Raw genomic sequence first — 13,843 nt, 5'->3', positions numbered from 1 at the left:
AATGGGCTTGGTTTGTCTTCTGTTGGCCCTGCAGGTCTGAGCAGTGACAGTGGGCTTGGAGGAAGCACAGATGGCAGCACTGATATCCTGGTGTTTGGCTCTGTGGTGGACAGCGTGACAGAGGAAGGTGGGTGTCACAGGCTGTTGACGGAAGTGTGGGGAGGCAGCTAGAGCTAAGGCAAGATGGCACCAGTCTTGACCGTCCAAGAACAACAGGAAACATGAAATCGGAAATGTGAAGCTTTGGGGTCATCTCTCCCTCTCCTTTTCTGCCTCTTAGAGTGCGAGGTGTCAGAGGAGTCAAGTGGTGAAGCAGAGATTGAACAGGAAGCATCAGATTTGGAGGACCTGAGGGAGCTGCATCCTGGCTTGTTGATCTACAAGGCAGCACAAGCCCGAAACCTGCCTCTCATGGCAGAAGCACTCGCACACGGTGCGGAGATCAACTGGGTGAATGATGAAGATGAAAACAAAACTCCTCTGATTCAAGCTGTGATGGGGGTACGTTGTGCTAGTGGCTGGGAGGCCATGTTTGGGAATGCAAGGTCTTGACTCTAGTTCAGAACGCGCTGACAACGGGCAGCTTACAGCCTGGTACGTGCTCGTGCATCCTCTCAGTACCGCTGCCTGATTTTATTTAGACATTCCCCTTTACCTTGCCAGGGCTCCTTGATAGCCTGTGAATTCCTGCTGCAGAATGGAGCAGATGTTAACCAAAGAGATATCCGAGGCCGGGCTCCCTTGCATCATGCCACATACCTAGGGCATACTGGGTAAGTTCTCTGCATGTTGCTCTGACATGCTCCAGCATCCCTGGATTGAGATTCAGCGTTAACGCTGGGAGTCACTGGGTGAGGTGGGCAAGGCAGCTGGGTTTTGGGGAATTGGTTATTTGCAAAACATGCCTTCTTATATCACATCAACCACTTGATTGTCTTAAGCACAATTGCCCCCATGACGACAGATAGAGGGTAACTGGGCCCCTGTACATCCATTCCTTTCTCCATGCCACTGCGGCGCTTCCTGATTTTTTTAGACTGATATAAGTGAAGTTGTGCCTACCTATGGAAGGACAGTGCCCTCTGCCCACTCTGGTGTAGGGCGGGGGAGCTGGAGTTTCTGCTCTGATGATCTTTTCTTTCCCTTCTGCAGTCAGGTCTGCTTGTTCCTCAAGCGAGGGGCAAACCAGCATGCGGTGGATGGTGACGGGCAGGACCCACTCAGTATTGCTGTCCAGGCGGCCAATGCAGACATAGTTACTTTGTAAGTGCAGCCAGGACTTCCCAGTGCCTATACACAGGAGCACTGCCTGTAAACAGCCATCAGGGAGGGAATAACCAAACCTCTCACTCTTGTGCTTTCTCTGTTTCACTCTAGGCTGCGTCTGGCTCGAATGAACGAGGAAATGCGAGAAGCAGAGGGCCCCTTTGGACAACCAGGTCAATATCCCAGCAACAGCCCTACTGAGCTGCAGTACAGGAAGTGTATACAGGAGTTCATCAGCCTTAATATAGATGAGTGTTAGTGACGACTTCCCCACCTCCCCTTTGCTGTCTTGAAGTTGGGCTGAATTTCTAGAAGCCCTGAGAGCCCCATCCTTGGTATATTGGTGTTTCTTGCAGATTGGTCTGTTTTTGATGCCTGCACATATAGGTTGAGATGCACGCAGGAAGGAAAAAGGGTCTTTCCTGTTAGCGTAAAGTTCTCATACTTGACTACTGGACGGTTGATTTTTGTGTAGGAGACTCCTAGGGCATAACCACAGACCATGGCGTGTGGACTTGAGTGTGTGAAAAGTATGGCAGATGAGTTTAGCATTAAAAAAAAAAAAAAAAAGGAAAGAGAAGAAAAGGAAACCCTCTATCACCAGGAGAAACCCACCAACAGTACGATCAGATGAACCTGTCTCTGCCTCAGTGTAGTTACCACGCACTGAGTTCTCGTCTGAACAGTTTGTTTGGAGGGATTCTGACGTGGAGCCCTCCTCCTGGCAGCGTGACCAGCAGCCTGCTCTCTCGTGAGACTTCTGCGGCGACTGGGAGCTGCTGGGGCCAGTTTAGAAAACTAAAAGGTGACCTCTAAGTCAGGAACAGGCTGTTTTGTGGGGCAGAGATGTTTTGCTCCAGAAGGCACAACGGAAGGCGTAGGATTGAGAGCGATGGCTACTCACCCTGATTGCTCTCAGGACTATACCAGCCGTGCTCCCCTTTTTTTGCCCTTGGTGGTTAGCTGGTCAAAGCCATAGCTCGCCTGCTTCCTGGGCCAAGATGCAATCTGCACAGTGTTATGGAAGCAGCAGTGCTAATTTTTTGAGGCTGGGAGAAGCTTGTCGCTGGCGATGGGCTTTGTGTCAGGGAAGAAAAGCCACGTCCAACTCCCACCGCCTAAATGGCTGGCTGCGCAATGCAATTTGACTTCGGTTCAGTTTGTTTTCTGGTCGCTTCAGATTTCTGACTTAGCATCTCTGCGAAGGAGACTTCTACTTGCATGTGTATCCCTCTGTGCTCTCCCCCCGCATGCTGGAGCATGTGAGTAGGGCATCTCAGCAGCTGGCCCAGGGGCTTTTGAGTTCCCCAATTCCAATGACCAGCAGAATCTTCCTTTTTGTTTCTTTCCTTTCTTGTATTATTCTTTGCCGAAGTGGGGGAATGTGTTTCTACTTAGAGCACTTTGTTGCTGTATTTATGGACTGCATTACGGGGATCTTGCTACAGTAGCTCTGCAGAGATGCTGCAGTCATGTAATCCCGTCTCTACGTGTGCTCCGTAAGCCCTCCACCACTGGCAGATTATCCTCTGGCTGGGAATTTGGATGCCAAGCTGAGATGTGCTCCTGTAAGAGCCTCTTCAGAACGCCCTCAACTGCAATTGACACCAGAGTTTTTCAGGACTCGTGGGTGACTGTCCACAGCTGGTATTTAGCCCGCCTGGGTACCCAGGCTGCTGGCTCTGGGGTTGGGCCATAGTGCCTTATGGATAGTGTTGGGATCTTGAGGGGATCAAGATCTCGCAAGGAACGCAAGAATACCAGGCAGAGTTCTGCATCCTCCTGCATTATGTCAGCAATGATACACCGTCATACTATTTTTCACCCAATACATGCCTGACTTTTTGTTTGTTTTGTTTTGTGTACTGGCTGCTGTCACGCTGCAGCCCTTCGTGGATTAAACCTTTGCAGGTTTGTTTCTGTTGTAACTGTGTCCTCAGATACTGAAGCAACAGCGACCCAGTTCTTCACTCCAGATACTGCACTCAGAGACTGAACCAACAGCACCCAGTGTCCACCCACACATCTAGAAGTGGAACAATACAGAAATTCTACTTAGGCTCTAGTAGGGTGTCCCCTCAGTTCAAGGGAGGGTCCCTGCTTCCTTAGGAAAGAGCTGTCCCGTATTTCGCTGCATCCAGGCCACAGTTTTCTGTCTGTGCCATCTGGGGTATTGAAGTCCATCTTAATCTTGCAGCTTTCTCATTCCTGTTCCCTTTGGAGCTTTGGGATGCACGGTACCAAGTGCTGAGTTCTGACCTCAGTCCCACTTGTCTGTTGTGAATCTGAAATGATCCTGCTGACTGTGCTGAAACTGCTGCAGATCAATGGCAGGGCAAAATCCTACCCCAGGGCCTTCCGTGCTTCCCTAAATAATAAATTATCTCCTTCCATCAATCTTGGAAAAGAAAATTAACGACCTTGGGCCCCATCAGCCTTTTTATCATTGGCAATGCCTTTCGTGGCATTCTCTCCATCTCCCCGCTCCTTCTGTCCCAGGAGGCCGGTGCTTGGCACGCGGCGTGCCGCTGCTGAACGCGGGCTCTGTAACGCCTGGCTTGCGTCAACCTGCCGATTCACAGTGCGCTGATGGGTTGGAGGGGGAGCGCACCGTGCAAACTCGCATCCTCCCTTCTTAGCTCTTCAGTGCCTGGTCTGAAACTATCCTGTAGGCTTTGACCAGGCAATACCCTCTCAGAACTCTTCTCTGAATAGAAGCTGTAGGACGTGCCCTTAACAGTTGGCAGAGAACAGATCCCTTGGTCTGTATTCATATTCTGCTCAGCTGCGGCACCCTCAGGAGTGATTTAGGACTGCGCGTGGGATGAAGCGGCATGGCATAAAATGCCATCGCTGCTGCAGTGCAGCTTCAGAGGAATGCTGGGACGTACAAATCCTTAGTTCAGGGGACAATGTCTTTGTGAGTAGGGACCGCCTTCTGACTGCAGCGCCCGCGTGTGACTGGAGTCACACCGCTGAACGAGGAGGGCTGACTCCAGGCATGCACCTGCGTGAGTGGTACCAAACGTAGGCAGATGCGCGCTGTGCGCAGCTGTTGCCGCAGTGCTGCGACATGGTCTCCTTCAGTTGGGGTTTAATATGCCTGGGGTTAAATACCTTTCTTCCTGATACCCATGGGAAGGGGTAGCCAGAATCGCTGCCCACTCGGCGTTTCTTGGGCAGGATTGCAGAAGATTACCACTTTACAATCCCACGGAGCTTCGTCTTTCAGTGCTTTGCCTTGAACTTTGCCCTCTTTCTGGTAAGAGTCACCCTAAATTTAAATGGGCTTCCCCACCGAGCAGGGTGGTGCCTTCACTTGTGTGTCCCTGCTCCATTTGACACCCCTTCCTTGTCAGCTGAGCCTGTTCACTCTTCAGCTGGTGGTGGCGTTACTGTCGGTCTCGGTGGGGTAAGAGCTAAATCTGTAGCCCTGCAAATCATCTGTGTGAAACATCCTGCAGAGCTCAGTGCTCCGTGCAGAGCTCAGGTGGTGTCGGGTGGTGCTGAACCTGCTAGCAATACGGCAAAGCCCTCAAGCACGTGTCTGCCTTCAGCAGGACCGTGCCGTACTTACGGTTAGATCATGCGGGTCACCCTGCAGCATCCGGATCCAGGAACCACTATCCAGCCAAGAACTTCCTCTGCTTTCTGGGTTAGGAACTGAGAGATTCTCTGTAATGAATTCTCTTTGCTAATCCTATCGCATTTTATATTGATCTGCATCAATTTAGACACTGGTCAGTGCTGGTGTCCCCTCAAGTTGTGCCCTTTCCTAGAAGAAGGCCACGCTGAATCAAAGCTGGTGTCTTTCAGGGTACTTCAAAGATCTTGAAATAGGTGTTTCACCACTGCCACGGTCCTACTCTCTTAATGAATTTCAGCATGATCATTGTCCAGCCACGTTTTTTTTCACATGTACAGCAACTTAAAACACCCCAATTGCTTTTCCAGCTTTTTATGAGAAGTTAGAAATATGACTGACCCTTCCTGGAAGCCAATGAGAACTGGAGACGTGGCCTCCACTTTGGTAATCTGGTTTCGCAGTCAGCATTAGTGGCTCGTGAGAACAACACAAAAATCATGTACAGTCAGGTCCACTGAAGCTCAGCCTCACTGCTGAAGTACATGAAGTTAAAGCATATGTAAATACTGATGCAAAAAGCGGTGTCTTGCAAGACAATTTATCTATTTAACATGTATTGGTACTTTATTTAGATTCAATGTATAAAGCAACTTTGTGCACTTTTCCTACATACAGTATTGGGGGGTTTTATGTTCTTTTGTTATGGATTTTGTGCTGTCTTTTTTAATCAGTGAAATTGTTAAGTATTTAATTTATTATTGATGTGCCCAGAGGACTAGTGCAATTTTTATTCAATACAGTTTGTCTGTATTTAATGTCAGGATTTTTTTGTAGCATTGTTAGGGAATATTTTTCAAAACCTGCCTTTTTTCCCCCACAATGTTCCTTTCTTGCCCTCCCCCCCCCCCCCTTCTATTTTCATTATACAAATCATGAGGCATTAAATGCCTCTAGTTTGAACTATAATCAAACACTTTAGTACATCCTGCAGTTTCTAAAACAAAAAGGTTCTCCAGGAAAAAAATGCTAAGGAGGCACTTCTCAATGTTTTCTGTGTTTATTTGATTTATTTTTTGGTTGGGGTGTGTGTGCGTGCGCGCGTGTGCTTAGACGTTTGGAGGGGAGAGTGGGGAAGTTGCGCAGAAAGCTTGTTTTGAGCAAAACGAACGACCGGCCAGCCAGGCTACAGGGAAGACTAGGCATGAACACTTTATTTCCTTCCTCACATACAGCTGTATTTGTGTTGTACAATCTTGTCTGAAATACCCAATGCCAAAACTACTCCCTTTTCATCCTTCCTTTCTTCTTGAAGAGCACGTATGTTACCTGTGTGACAGTGACTTGGTTGCTACCACAGTTAACATGAGGAGATTTGCCTTTGTCTAGAAAGCAACATGCCAGGTGTTGTCAAAACACAAATGGACCCAAACCGTTGCCTCAGCCACGCAGATTCTGTCATCTTTAGAGTTTTTGAGACCTGGGTGAATATTTCTATGCCCGTCCTAGCTTTTGTTTGACTAGACCCAAACCCTGTAACCAAGTGCCTGGACAGGTAGTCTGGGTTCGAATCTTTGGGGCCTGCCACACGTCTCTGATTCCAAATGGGATGACTTCTGGTTGCTGGCAAGTTGAAATTTTACCCTCTCTGTTCCCTCTCTGCGTGTCATCCAGGGAAGCCTCAGGTTATTTTAATATTGTTGTCTCTGAGATGGCCTCTGCAATGTGAAATTCCTTTGAGCAGTCTAGAGGAAAAACACGGAATTGAAAGAATTCACGTCTTTAAAGGAAAAGATTTGCAAGCCGAGACTGCGATAAGTATAAAATAGATCAGTAACATCTCAGACCAGCAAAAATGGCCATTATTTATGCAAGAGGAAAAAAAGGACCTCCTAAAGAAATGCACTGATTAACCTACTGTCCAGCGGCCGCAACACAGCTGTTGTCTGCTGCTGAACTGCGCGTTGTTCCGGTGCTGCTTGGCTGCCTGAAGCCCCTTCTCTCTCCTCGCTGCCCGAGCATTATTGCTTTCAACCAAAGACAAAACAAGGTGAACGGATTAAATGTGGCGTTAAACCATTGGTTAGCCGGTGACAAACATCTGCGTGAGCGTGCGTGTGTGACAGTGTGGGATGCTGTTATGTGGAGAGGGGGGTGTGGGGAAGAAGGGACGGAGCAGGAGGAGGGAGAGTGAGCGTCCCAAAAAGGTTTATTTTTTCTTTTGAGATTCCAAAATACAGAGTGCTGTTTCCATAGGAATGTGACTCATATCAGCCTGCCTGCTGGTTCTTCAGCCTTGCAGGGAATTGGGGCTGGGGCACCTGCCTTCTGAGCTGCGTGCCCGGCACTGTGTTAGAGGGAAGAGAGTGCAGCTGAAGAGTTACGGGGAGGGAATGAGGGACAGAGGTGGGGTAACAGCCAAGAGCGTTTCCAAGGCACAAGGAGAACCGTGTGTGTTTCTAGTGCAGCAGCAGGGATGGCTAGAGAGGCTAGCTGAAGCAGCAGCACTTGCTCCGCCAACACGTCTCGGCACTTCGCATGCCCTCGCGGCGAGGGGCACGTTGGGTTTGCGCACCCTTGTGCTCCGGCAGGGGACGTGTGGGGAGAGGCCAGGCGGTTGCCTTCGGTTCGGCAGCGGCTCTGCAGACCTGTCTCAGTTGACCTCCACCCCTCGCGTCCCTCCAACGGCACACGAACGTTAGTGTGGATTCCCCATCGTGGGAGCCCTCCGTGTGCGACCCCTGGCTGCTGCATCATGGAAATAGAGTAACCTTTTCTGACCGTAGGATCACAGGAGCAGCCTGGACGGAAAGCCTCTGAGATGAGAAAGCCCAGCCAGCCTCTTCCTGGCTAAGGCTCCCTCACCTTCCTATCTAAACAGCACAGAGAGAAAGTTCTTTAGCCAAGTCGAAGCTGCTGCGTGTGGTTGATGTAACACGGCTCTGCTACGCACTGGATAGCTGGGCTGCTGTACCAGGGGCTGACACTTGCTGTAAATACGCTATAACCTACTAACCTCCTTCACTTGCCTGCTTTCAGTACAACTTTGTAACACGTTTTTTAATTCCCCCTTTCCCTACACAGCCTGTACTGACTGTAACTATGGAACCAGATATTCTGTATGTTATTATCTTTGTACAATTTTAAAACTGTTGCTGTGGTGTCTGCCTTTTTTTCTCTCCCTTCTCTTCTATTGTCTCTTGAAACACTGTTAATAAAAATCTAGATAAAATCCTTCCCTCTTCCTTCTTTGGCTTGGTTTATTTATGTAAGGTTTCTTGCCTTGTTGCCTGTATTAACTGGATCTAGAAAACCATCCCCTTTTAACCTGTTTTCCTTCTCTGCAGCCCACAGCTTGAATTTTACGGCAGTGAATAGCTTGAAATGCCACACAAATACTCTGCATTTTTGTTTGGGTTTCTGTGACACTGTCTTGTGATAATGTGATTTTAGGGTGCTTTGCAAGAAGGCTGGGGTAAAGGTGACAGGCTCAGATCACCCCCTCCCCACCCCCCCCATTCATGTTTCTTCAGAGTACCTGAATCAGTTAATGCTTGATACGTTACGAGCTCTGCTGGTGGCCATCCTGTAAAAGGAGACCTTGCACTAGATGAAAATATCAGGCTTCTGCACATGGACCACCCTCTCCCACATACCGCAGTGCAATCCTTCCCCTTGGTTTCTCTCATACTGTGTGTCTGTGGCAGAAAAATAAAAGAAGAAAAGAAAGACTGGCCTGGCCTCATGATTTCCGTCACACTTAGCGTGGAAAGCAAATGCGGAGAAACAAAATTGTGGAGTAACCCGTTTTCCTCTGGAGGGAGGAACAGATCCCAATTAATCAACACGGGTAGCCTCGTGAGCTCAGTGGAGGAGGTAGATAGGAAGGATCCTTTGAAAGCGGGAGCATCACAGTCGTTTAAGGCATTTATGGAAGGAGAGCTGCAGGGTCTTACAGTAAACGTATAAGCACAGAGCTCGGGAGGCTCATTCCCCACCCTGTCCCTGACGCCCACTGCCGCCCCGCTGGTTTTGCTGCCTTTTTATTTCCTTTCTAAACTGGAGACTCTGGTTTCACCCAGCCTCGCAAGGTTAAATACACTGAAGACTTAAATGTGATTACAGAAACCCAGATCTCAAAAATCCCGTCTCTTTCTTTAGTTAATGAGGATTAAATGCTTAAATATCTCCAAAAATCTGGGACTAATACTTTACTACAACAGTAGGATTCCTGTAATTGGAGTTAAATCTGAGTGGTGCCAGGACAATTATTTTACCAGTATGCAGGAGGATTAGTGATCTCACTGAACAAGGATCTATTAATGATTTTACCATCACGGTCAGGCTGCTGGCAGGAGGTAACAGCAATCCTCTGTCCCACTACCTAAAAGTGCCACCTTGACACCATCCCGCCGGTGTCAAAACTAAGTCGGGACCGAAGAGGACAGGTAGCAGCTGTTCCCGGGTCACTACACCAGAACTCAGCCGGTTCAGCACTTACATGTTGCTGCCAGGTGTGCTTAACACTTCAGCAGCAAGGCTCATTCTGAAGAAATCCTGGAGAGGTGAGCCTTTATTGTCATTATAGAGAAGCTGCCTGTTTTCTGGGTAGTGCGTAAGGGGTTTTTTGTCCTCCCAGAAAGGGAATACATTTTATTTAGGGAAGGTGGGGAGGAATAGGTGGTAGGGGAGCAGGTGAAGTGCTAGGAACCTGGGGTGATGCACCTGGAGGAAGAAGGGCAGCGTGGGCCATGGAGGGGCTGTCACCGGGAGGGGATGGAGGTCCAACAGGCTGCGAGGCAGGACGCCCTGTAACATTAGGATCTATTTGTATGCACAGGAGAGCACTGGCGAGGGCAGTGGAAACAGGCCGAGTCCCACCAGTTTAGGAGGGGGTCAAGTGACGGTAATCAGAAGCTAACGGGTAGGTCAAGCTGGTTTCATGGCAGGTACAAAACCTTACATTTCCTGAGCGTCGCTGTACCTCAAAATCAACAGATGCTGATTAAAGCCTGCCTGACGGTAAGGCTCATGTTAGAAGCCTTTGCCACCTGTGTGTGGACGACACTGAATACTATTATTCTCAAGACTTTTTGGGCTGGACACACTTCATACACTGAAAAGAGACAATTCTCACGCCCCGTTGTGCTCACCCCTGACCTGGGGTGGAAGGGGACACCGTGTTCACAGAGCTGCGAGCTTGCAGCAAAGGAGCAGCTGGAGAGATGCCTCTCGGAGGATGCCTCCAGGGCAGGAGCACTGCGGGGCGGCGAGGGGAAGCTGCAAGCCGCCTCTGTCGACTCTCAGCCAGCTGGACACAGTCAAAAGACCATTCTTTCTGCCTGAGTTTGTGAGGCAATATGAAGTTACGCTGGATCCTGCTATCGGCTTGGCTTTGTGGGGCCAAGTTTTTGCATTAGCTTTTCTCTTCGCTCAGCACCGCACCAGTAATGACGGATGGTGTGCCTTGGAGCAACGCAGCTCATAGCAGCTGTGGGTCTACCCTCTCAGGGACTCCAGGACATCTTCTGTCAAACAAAGGGCACAGGAGCTCTGTATGAAAGACTAAAGGTAGCTGCACCTACGTAGGTGAATACCTGGGATCTTTCCCTTATCTTTTCCCCTGTGGCTACATGGGTTCATCACCAGGTAAAAATGAGCTCAGTAGCCCAGCCTGTGGCAGGAATTGCCCTAGAACATCAAGCAACCGTACACGCAGAGATAGCGTTAATGGGCTGCGGGTGCCTAATTATCTCTAGAATCGCAGCATAAATCTGAAACCGTTCCTGCATCAAGGGAGATTCTATCATAGAACCGCTGCTGGGACACCTGAACTCTTTGCCTTCACCCATGGTTTGATCAGGGCCTTGAGTCAGCTGTCACGGGGAATCGTCGTTAGCCGATAGTGCCCTTCAACAGGTTGTTGCTGAGTTCCAGCACAGGTGGACTTATGCTGCACCGGCCGCAACAAGCTCTGAAAAGTCTGGCTGCCAGAAGAGAAGCCAGACCACTAGTCCATTGCCTTATCTCTGCTCCTGGCTCGACACTGTCTCCAGCAAACTAATATCAAGCCCTGTGACCCCGACTGCACGAAGCTCTGCTGTTGCACAAGTGGCACAACAGATGACCTTTGCATTTCAGAGCGCTCGGCTTCCAGCACAGCTCTCTCCTTCAGCTCTTAAAAGTCTCTCTACTGTCTCTTGGGCTTTGGAAAAAAAAAAGTACCAATAATAATAATAAAAGGGAGGAATTATCCCAAATCTGATTGTGAAGCGAGAGTGCTGAGAGCGTGTTTACGTATGGGAGCTTGTGAATAATCCTGTTCTTATTAACAAAGAATGGAAAAACAAAACAGACCCCACCTGAGGCAGTGCAAGGCTAAAGAGCTGGGCTCTCTCTGCCTCACACGTAGAGCTGTCTCTCACATCCAGATGAAAGTCGTGAGTTCCAGGTGAAAATGGCCTGACGCACCGTGAACTCCCGTGGGTGGGAAGTATCAAAGCAAGGCAGAACAAAAAGACTGGGACTAATGCCTCTTCCTGTGTATTTTTGCAGGAGACGCTACCTACCTGGACATCTTCCGGGAGTTCTCTCACATGGCTTCGAACAACCCTGAGAAACTCAAAAGGAGGAGCCTACATTTCAGCCGCTCCTGCAGATAGTCCCTTCCCTCCCTCTCCCTTCCCCCTGCCGGAGTGGCAGGCTCTGAGCTGCCCGTGAGCGCAGCCGGCAGAAACGTCCGAGCGGGTGTAACAGCCAAGCTGAGCTCAGCTGCTGAAGAAAGATGTTCTCTGCTCAGACACGCTCCTGCGAGAAACCTGTTTTTTCCCTGGTGGCTGCTTTTGTGCCCTGACCGGGGAGATGGCAGCTGTTCCGGGGGTAATTCCAGAACAGGCACGCATTCCGACTGCAGGCCTTGCACCGCCTGAATGCACCTTAAAATGAGTTAAGCTGATCTTTTAGCTCTCAATGCCCTTCCTACATCGCTATATCTGGGAAAACCTCCCCTTTCGGGGTGTATGCAAACACTAGCATTTATGATACTGCAACAATTCCCGCCCCTAAAATGAAGTGCAGGTAAGCGGTCCTGACCATAGAGGATGCCAGGAGGAGGCCAAGTCTGCAGCGCTCCTAAAAGCGAGGGAAAATGAATGTCGCAGACGTTTAGTTACGCTGCTTTGCGGTGGTGCCGCTGGAGCGGGACCGCTGAGCTCGTTGCCAGACAGTGCTGGCCCCCGCCGTGCGCTGAGGCAGTAGCAGCTTCCCACAACGGCACCAGAACGCAGCCCGCTGCGGCACGAGGCCCTCCACACGCAGACCTGTCCTCTCGAAGGAGAAAGGCCTCCCGGGACACAGCACCCGACCGCCACTCGGCCCGAGCGGTCCCAGCCCCAACCACCCCGCGGCGAAACACTTCATCTCGCCGGGTAACTCACCCAAGATACCTCTACCCCAGAGCGCTTGGAGGCTTTTGGTTTAGCGCGGACCAGGAGATTTAATACCGATCCCACGGGGGCTTTACGAGCAGTACTGAAAACAGAATCTAGCTCTTTCCCTCAGGGGCTCTCCATCTCCTGCTAGCTGTGCATCTCACTGTTAGGAGAGTTGTACTCTTCTGTGAGGCACGGCTTGCAGTATTATTTTGGTCATTTTTATTATTGTATCTCTTAGTTACCAAAAATAATAAAAGGTTATGTGTGGGCTATACAGGTATAGGCACCATGACATAATAAAGTGCATTGTCAGAAGGATCTATATAAACTATGACATGCTGAAATGTAATATGTCTTACGGCGGAAGAAATGTATTTTTTCTGAAAAGGTGGGAGCGAAGAAAATTTCACATGCAGACAGCATCTACGAACTGAGAATAAAGACAGGATTTTCTTTTTTTAAATTCACACACATTTCCTCATTCTTTCTGATTCTAGATCTGTACAAGCCAGTGAAGCACTTCAGTATTAGAAGGTTTAAAATATGAAATTTATCTGGCACAGGTTTATGGCTTGAAGAGAAGAATCAGAATCACAGAGTCACAGAACCCCAGGCTGGAAGGGACCTCAGGGATCATCTAGCCCAACCTTTCTGGGAAGAGCCCAGCCTAGACAAGATGACCCAGCACCCTGTCCAGCGACTCTTGGAGGTGTCCAACGTGGCTGAGTCAGCCCCTTCCCTGGGGAGATTATTCCAACGGTGACTGTCCTCACTGTGAAAAATTTCCCTCTCGTGTCCAACCGGAATGTCCCCAAGGGCAACTTGTGTCCATTCCCCTTGTCCTCAACATGGGACTCCTTGTGAAAAGGGAGTCTCCATCTCCTTTGTAGCTACCCCTTAAGTACTGGTACATGGGGATGAGATCCCCTCTGAGCCTCCTTTTCTCAGGGCTGAACAAACCCTTCTCAAGGCTGAACTCTTCAGCCTCCAAAGAGACAGGATTCTAACTCTCTTGGTAGCCCTTCTGTTTTATCTGATTAACACACGCTCTAATTTCATTAATGCTATTAATGAAACGCACTAGCACCGTCACAGCTTAATAGACATCTCAGCCCTCCTGACACGATGTTTCCCCTACAAGAGCAGCCTCCAAACGTCTCATGGGGAGGAGGACAACAGGACGCAGCTTTCACAAGCCGTCACAGGCACGGGGAGCCAGGAGCGCGGTCGCTGGGTCAGCACGGAGCTGCACAGTGCGAGACGCACTCAGAGAGGGCTGGCCATGGCGCAGGGTGATGGGCTTGCGGGGGAGCAGCTGCCTCTCGGCCTGCTACCAGCCTTCTGGCCACAGCTGCAGAAGAGCTTGCCGTGCAGCTCGCAGCAGGAAAGGAACTTGAAACAACCTGCTGCATTTCCTGCTGCTCAGCTTTAATTTCCACGACAGCTATCGCAGAAGCTTTCCATCGGGGAGGAAGAATAGCCTGGGACTCTGCACTGGTACCTTTCTCCGGCATCGCTGTGCGATTGTGAGCGGTAGCAATGACTCCCATTTGTGCCTCAA

General features: G+C 49.7%; 1 protein-coding gene across 3 annotated transcripts in view; it reads left to right on the top strand.

Annotated features, from left to right (window-relative positions):
* Window positions 1-12,749, top strand: part of ACAP3 (ArfGAP with coiled-coil, ankyrin repeat and PH domains 3) — a 106,724-nt gene extending 93,975 nt beyond the window's left edge. For 2 of the 3 annotated variants that reach the window (XM_075113839.1, XM_075113837.1), the window contains 6 exons: window positions 35-127; window positions 281-501; window positions 664-773; window positions 1,153-1,263; window positions 1,378-1,439; window positions 11,405-12,749. In XM_075113839.1, coding sequence (XP_074969940.1) covers window positions 35-127; window positions 281-501; window positions 664-773; window positions 1,153-1,263; window positions 1,378-1,439; window positions 11,405-11,511 — 704 coding nt within the window. In that variant the 3' untranslated portion in view covers window positions 11,512-12,749. Of the gene's footprint in view, window positions 1-26; window positions 128-280; window positions 502-663; window positions 774-1,152; window positions 1,264-1,377; window positions 1,440-11,404 lie in introns of all 3 variants that reach the window. The other variant, XM_075113838.1, reaches the window with a different exon arrangement.
* Window positions 12,750-13,843: the final 1,094 nt, after the last annotated feature.

The sequence above is a fragment of the Phalacrocorax aristotelis genome, chromosome 19, assembly GCF_949628215.1.
Source record: "Phalacrocorax aristotelis chromosome 19, bGulAri2.1, whole genome shotgun sequence".
Lineage (NCBI taxonomy): Eukaryota > Metazoa > Chordata > Aves > Suliformes > Phalacrocoracidae > Phalacrocorax > Phalacrocorax aristotelis.
The sequence above is the reverse complement of the archived record's forward strand: the minus strand, read 5'-3'. Positions and strand labels throughout refer to the sequence as shown.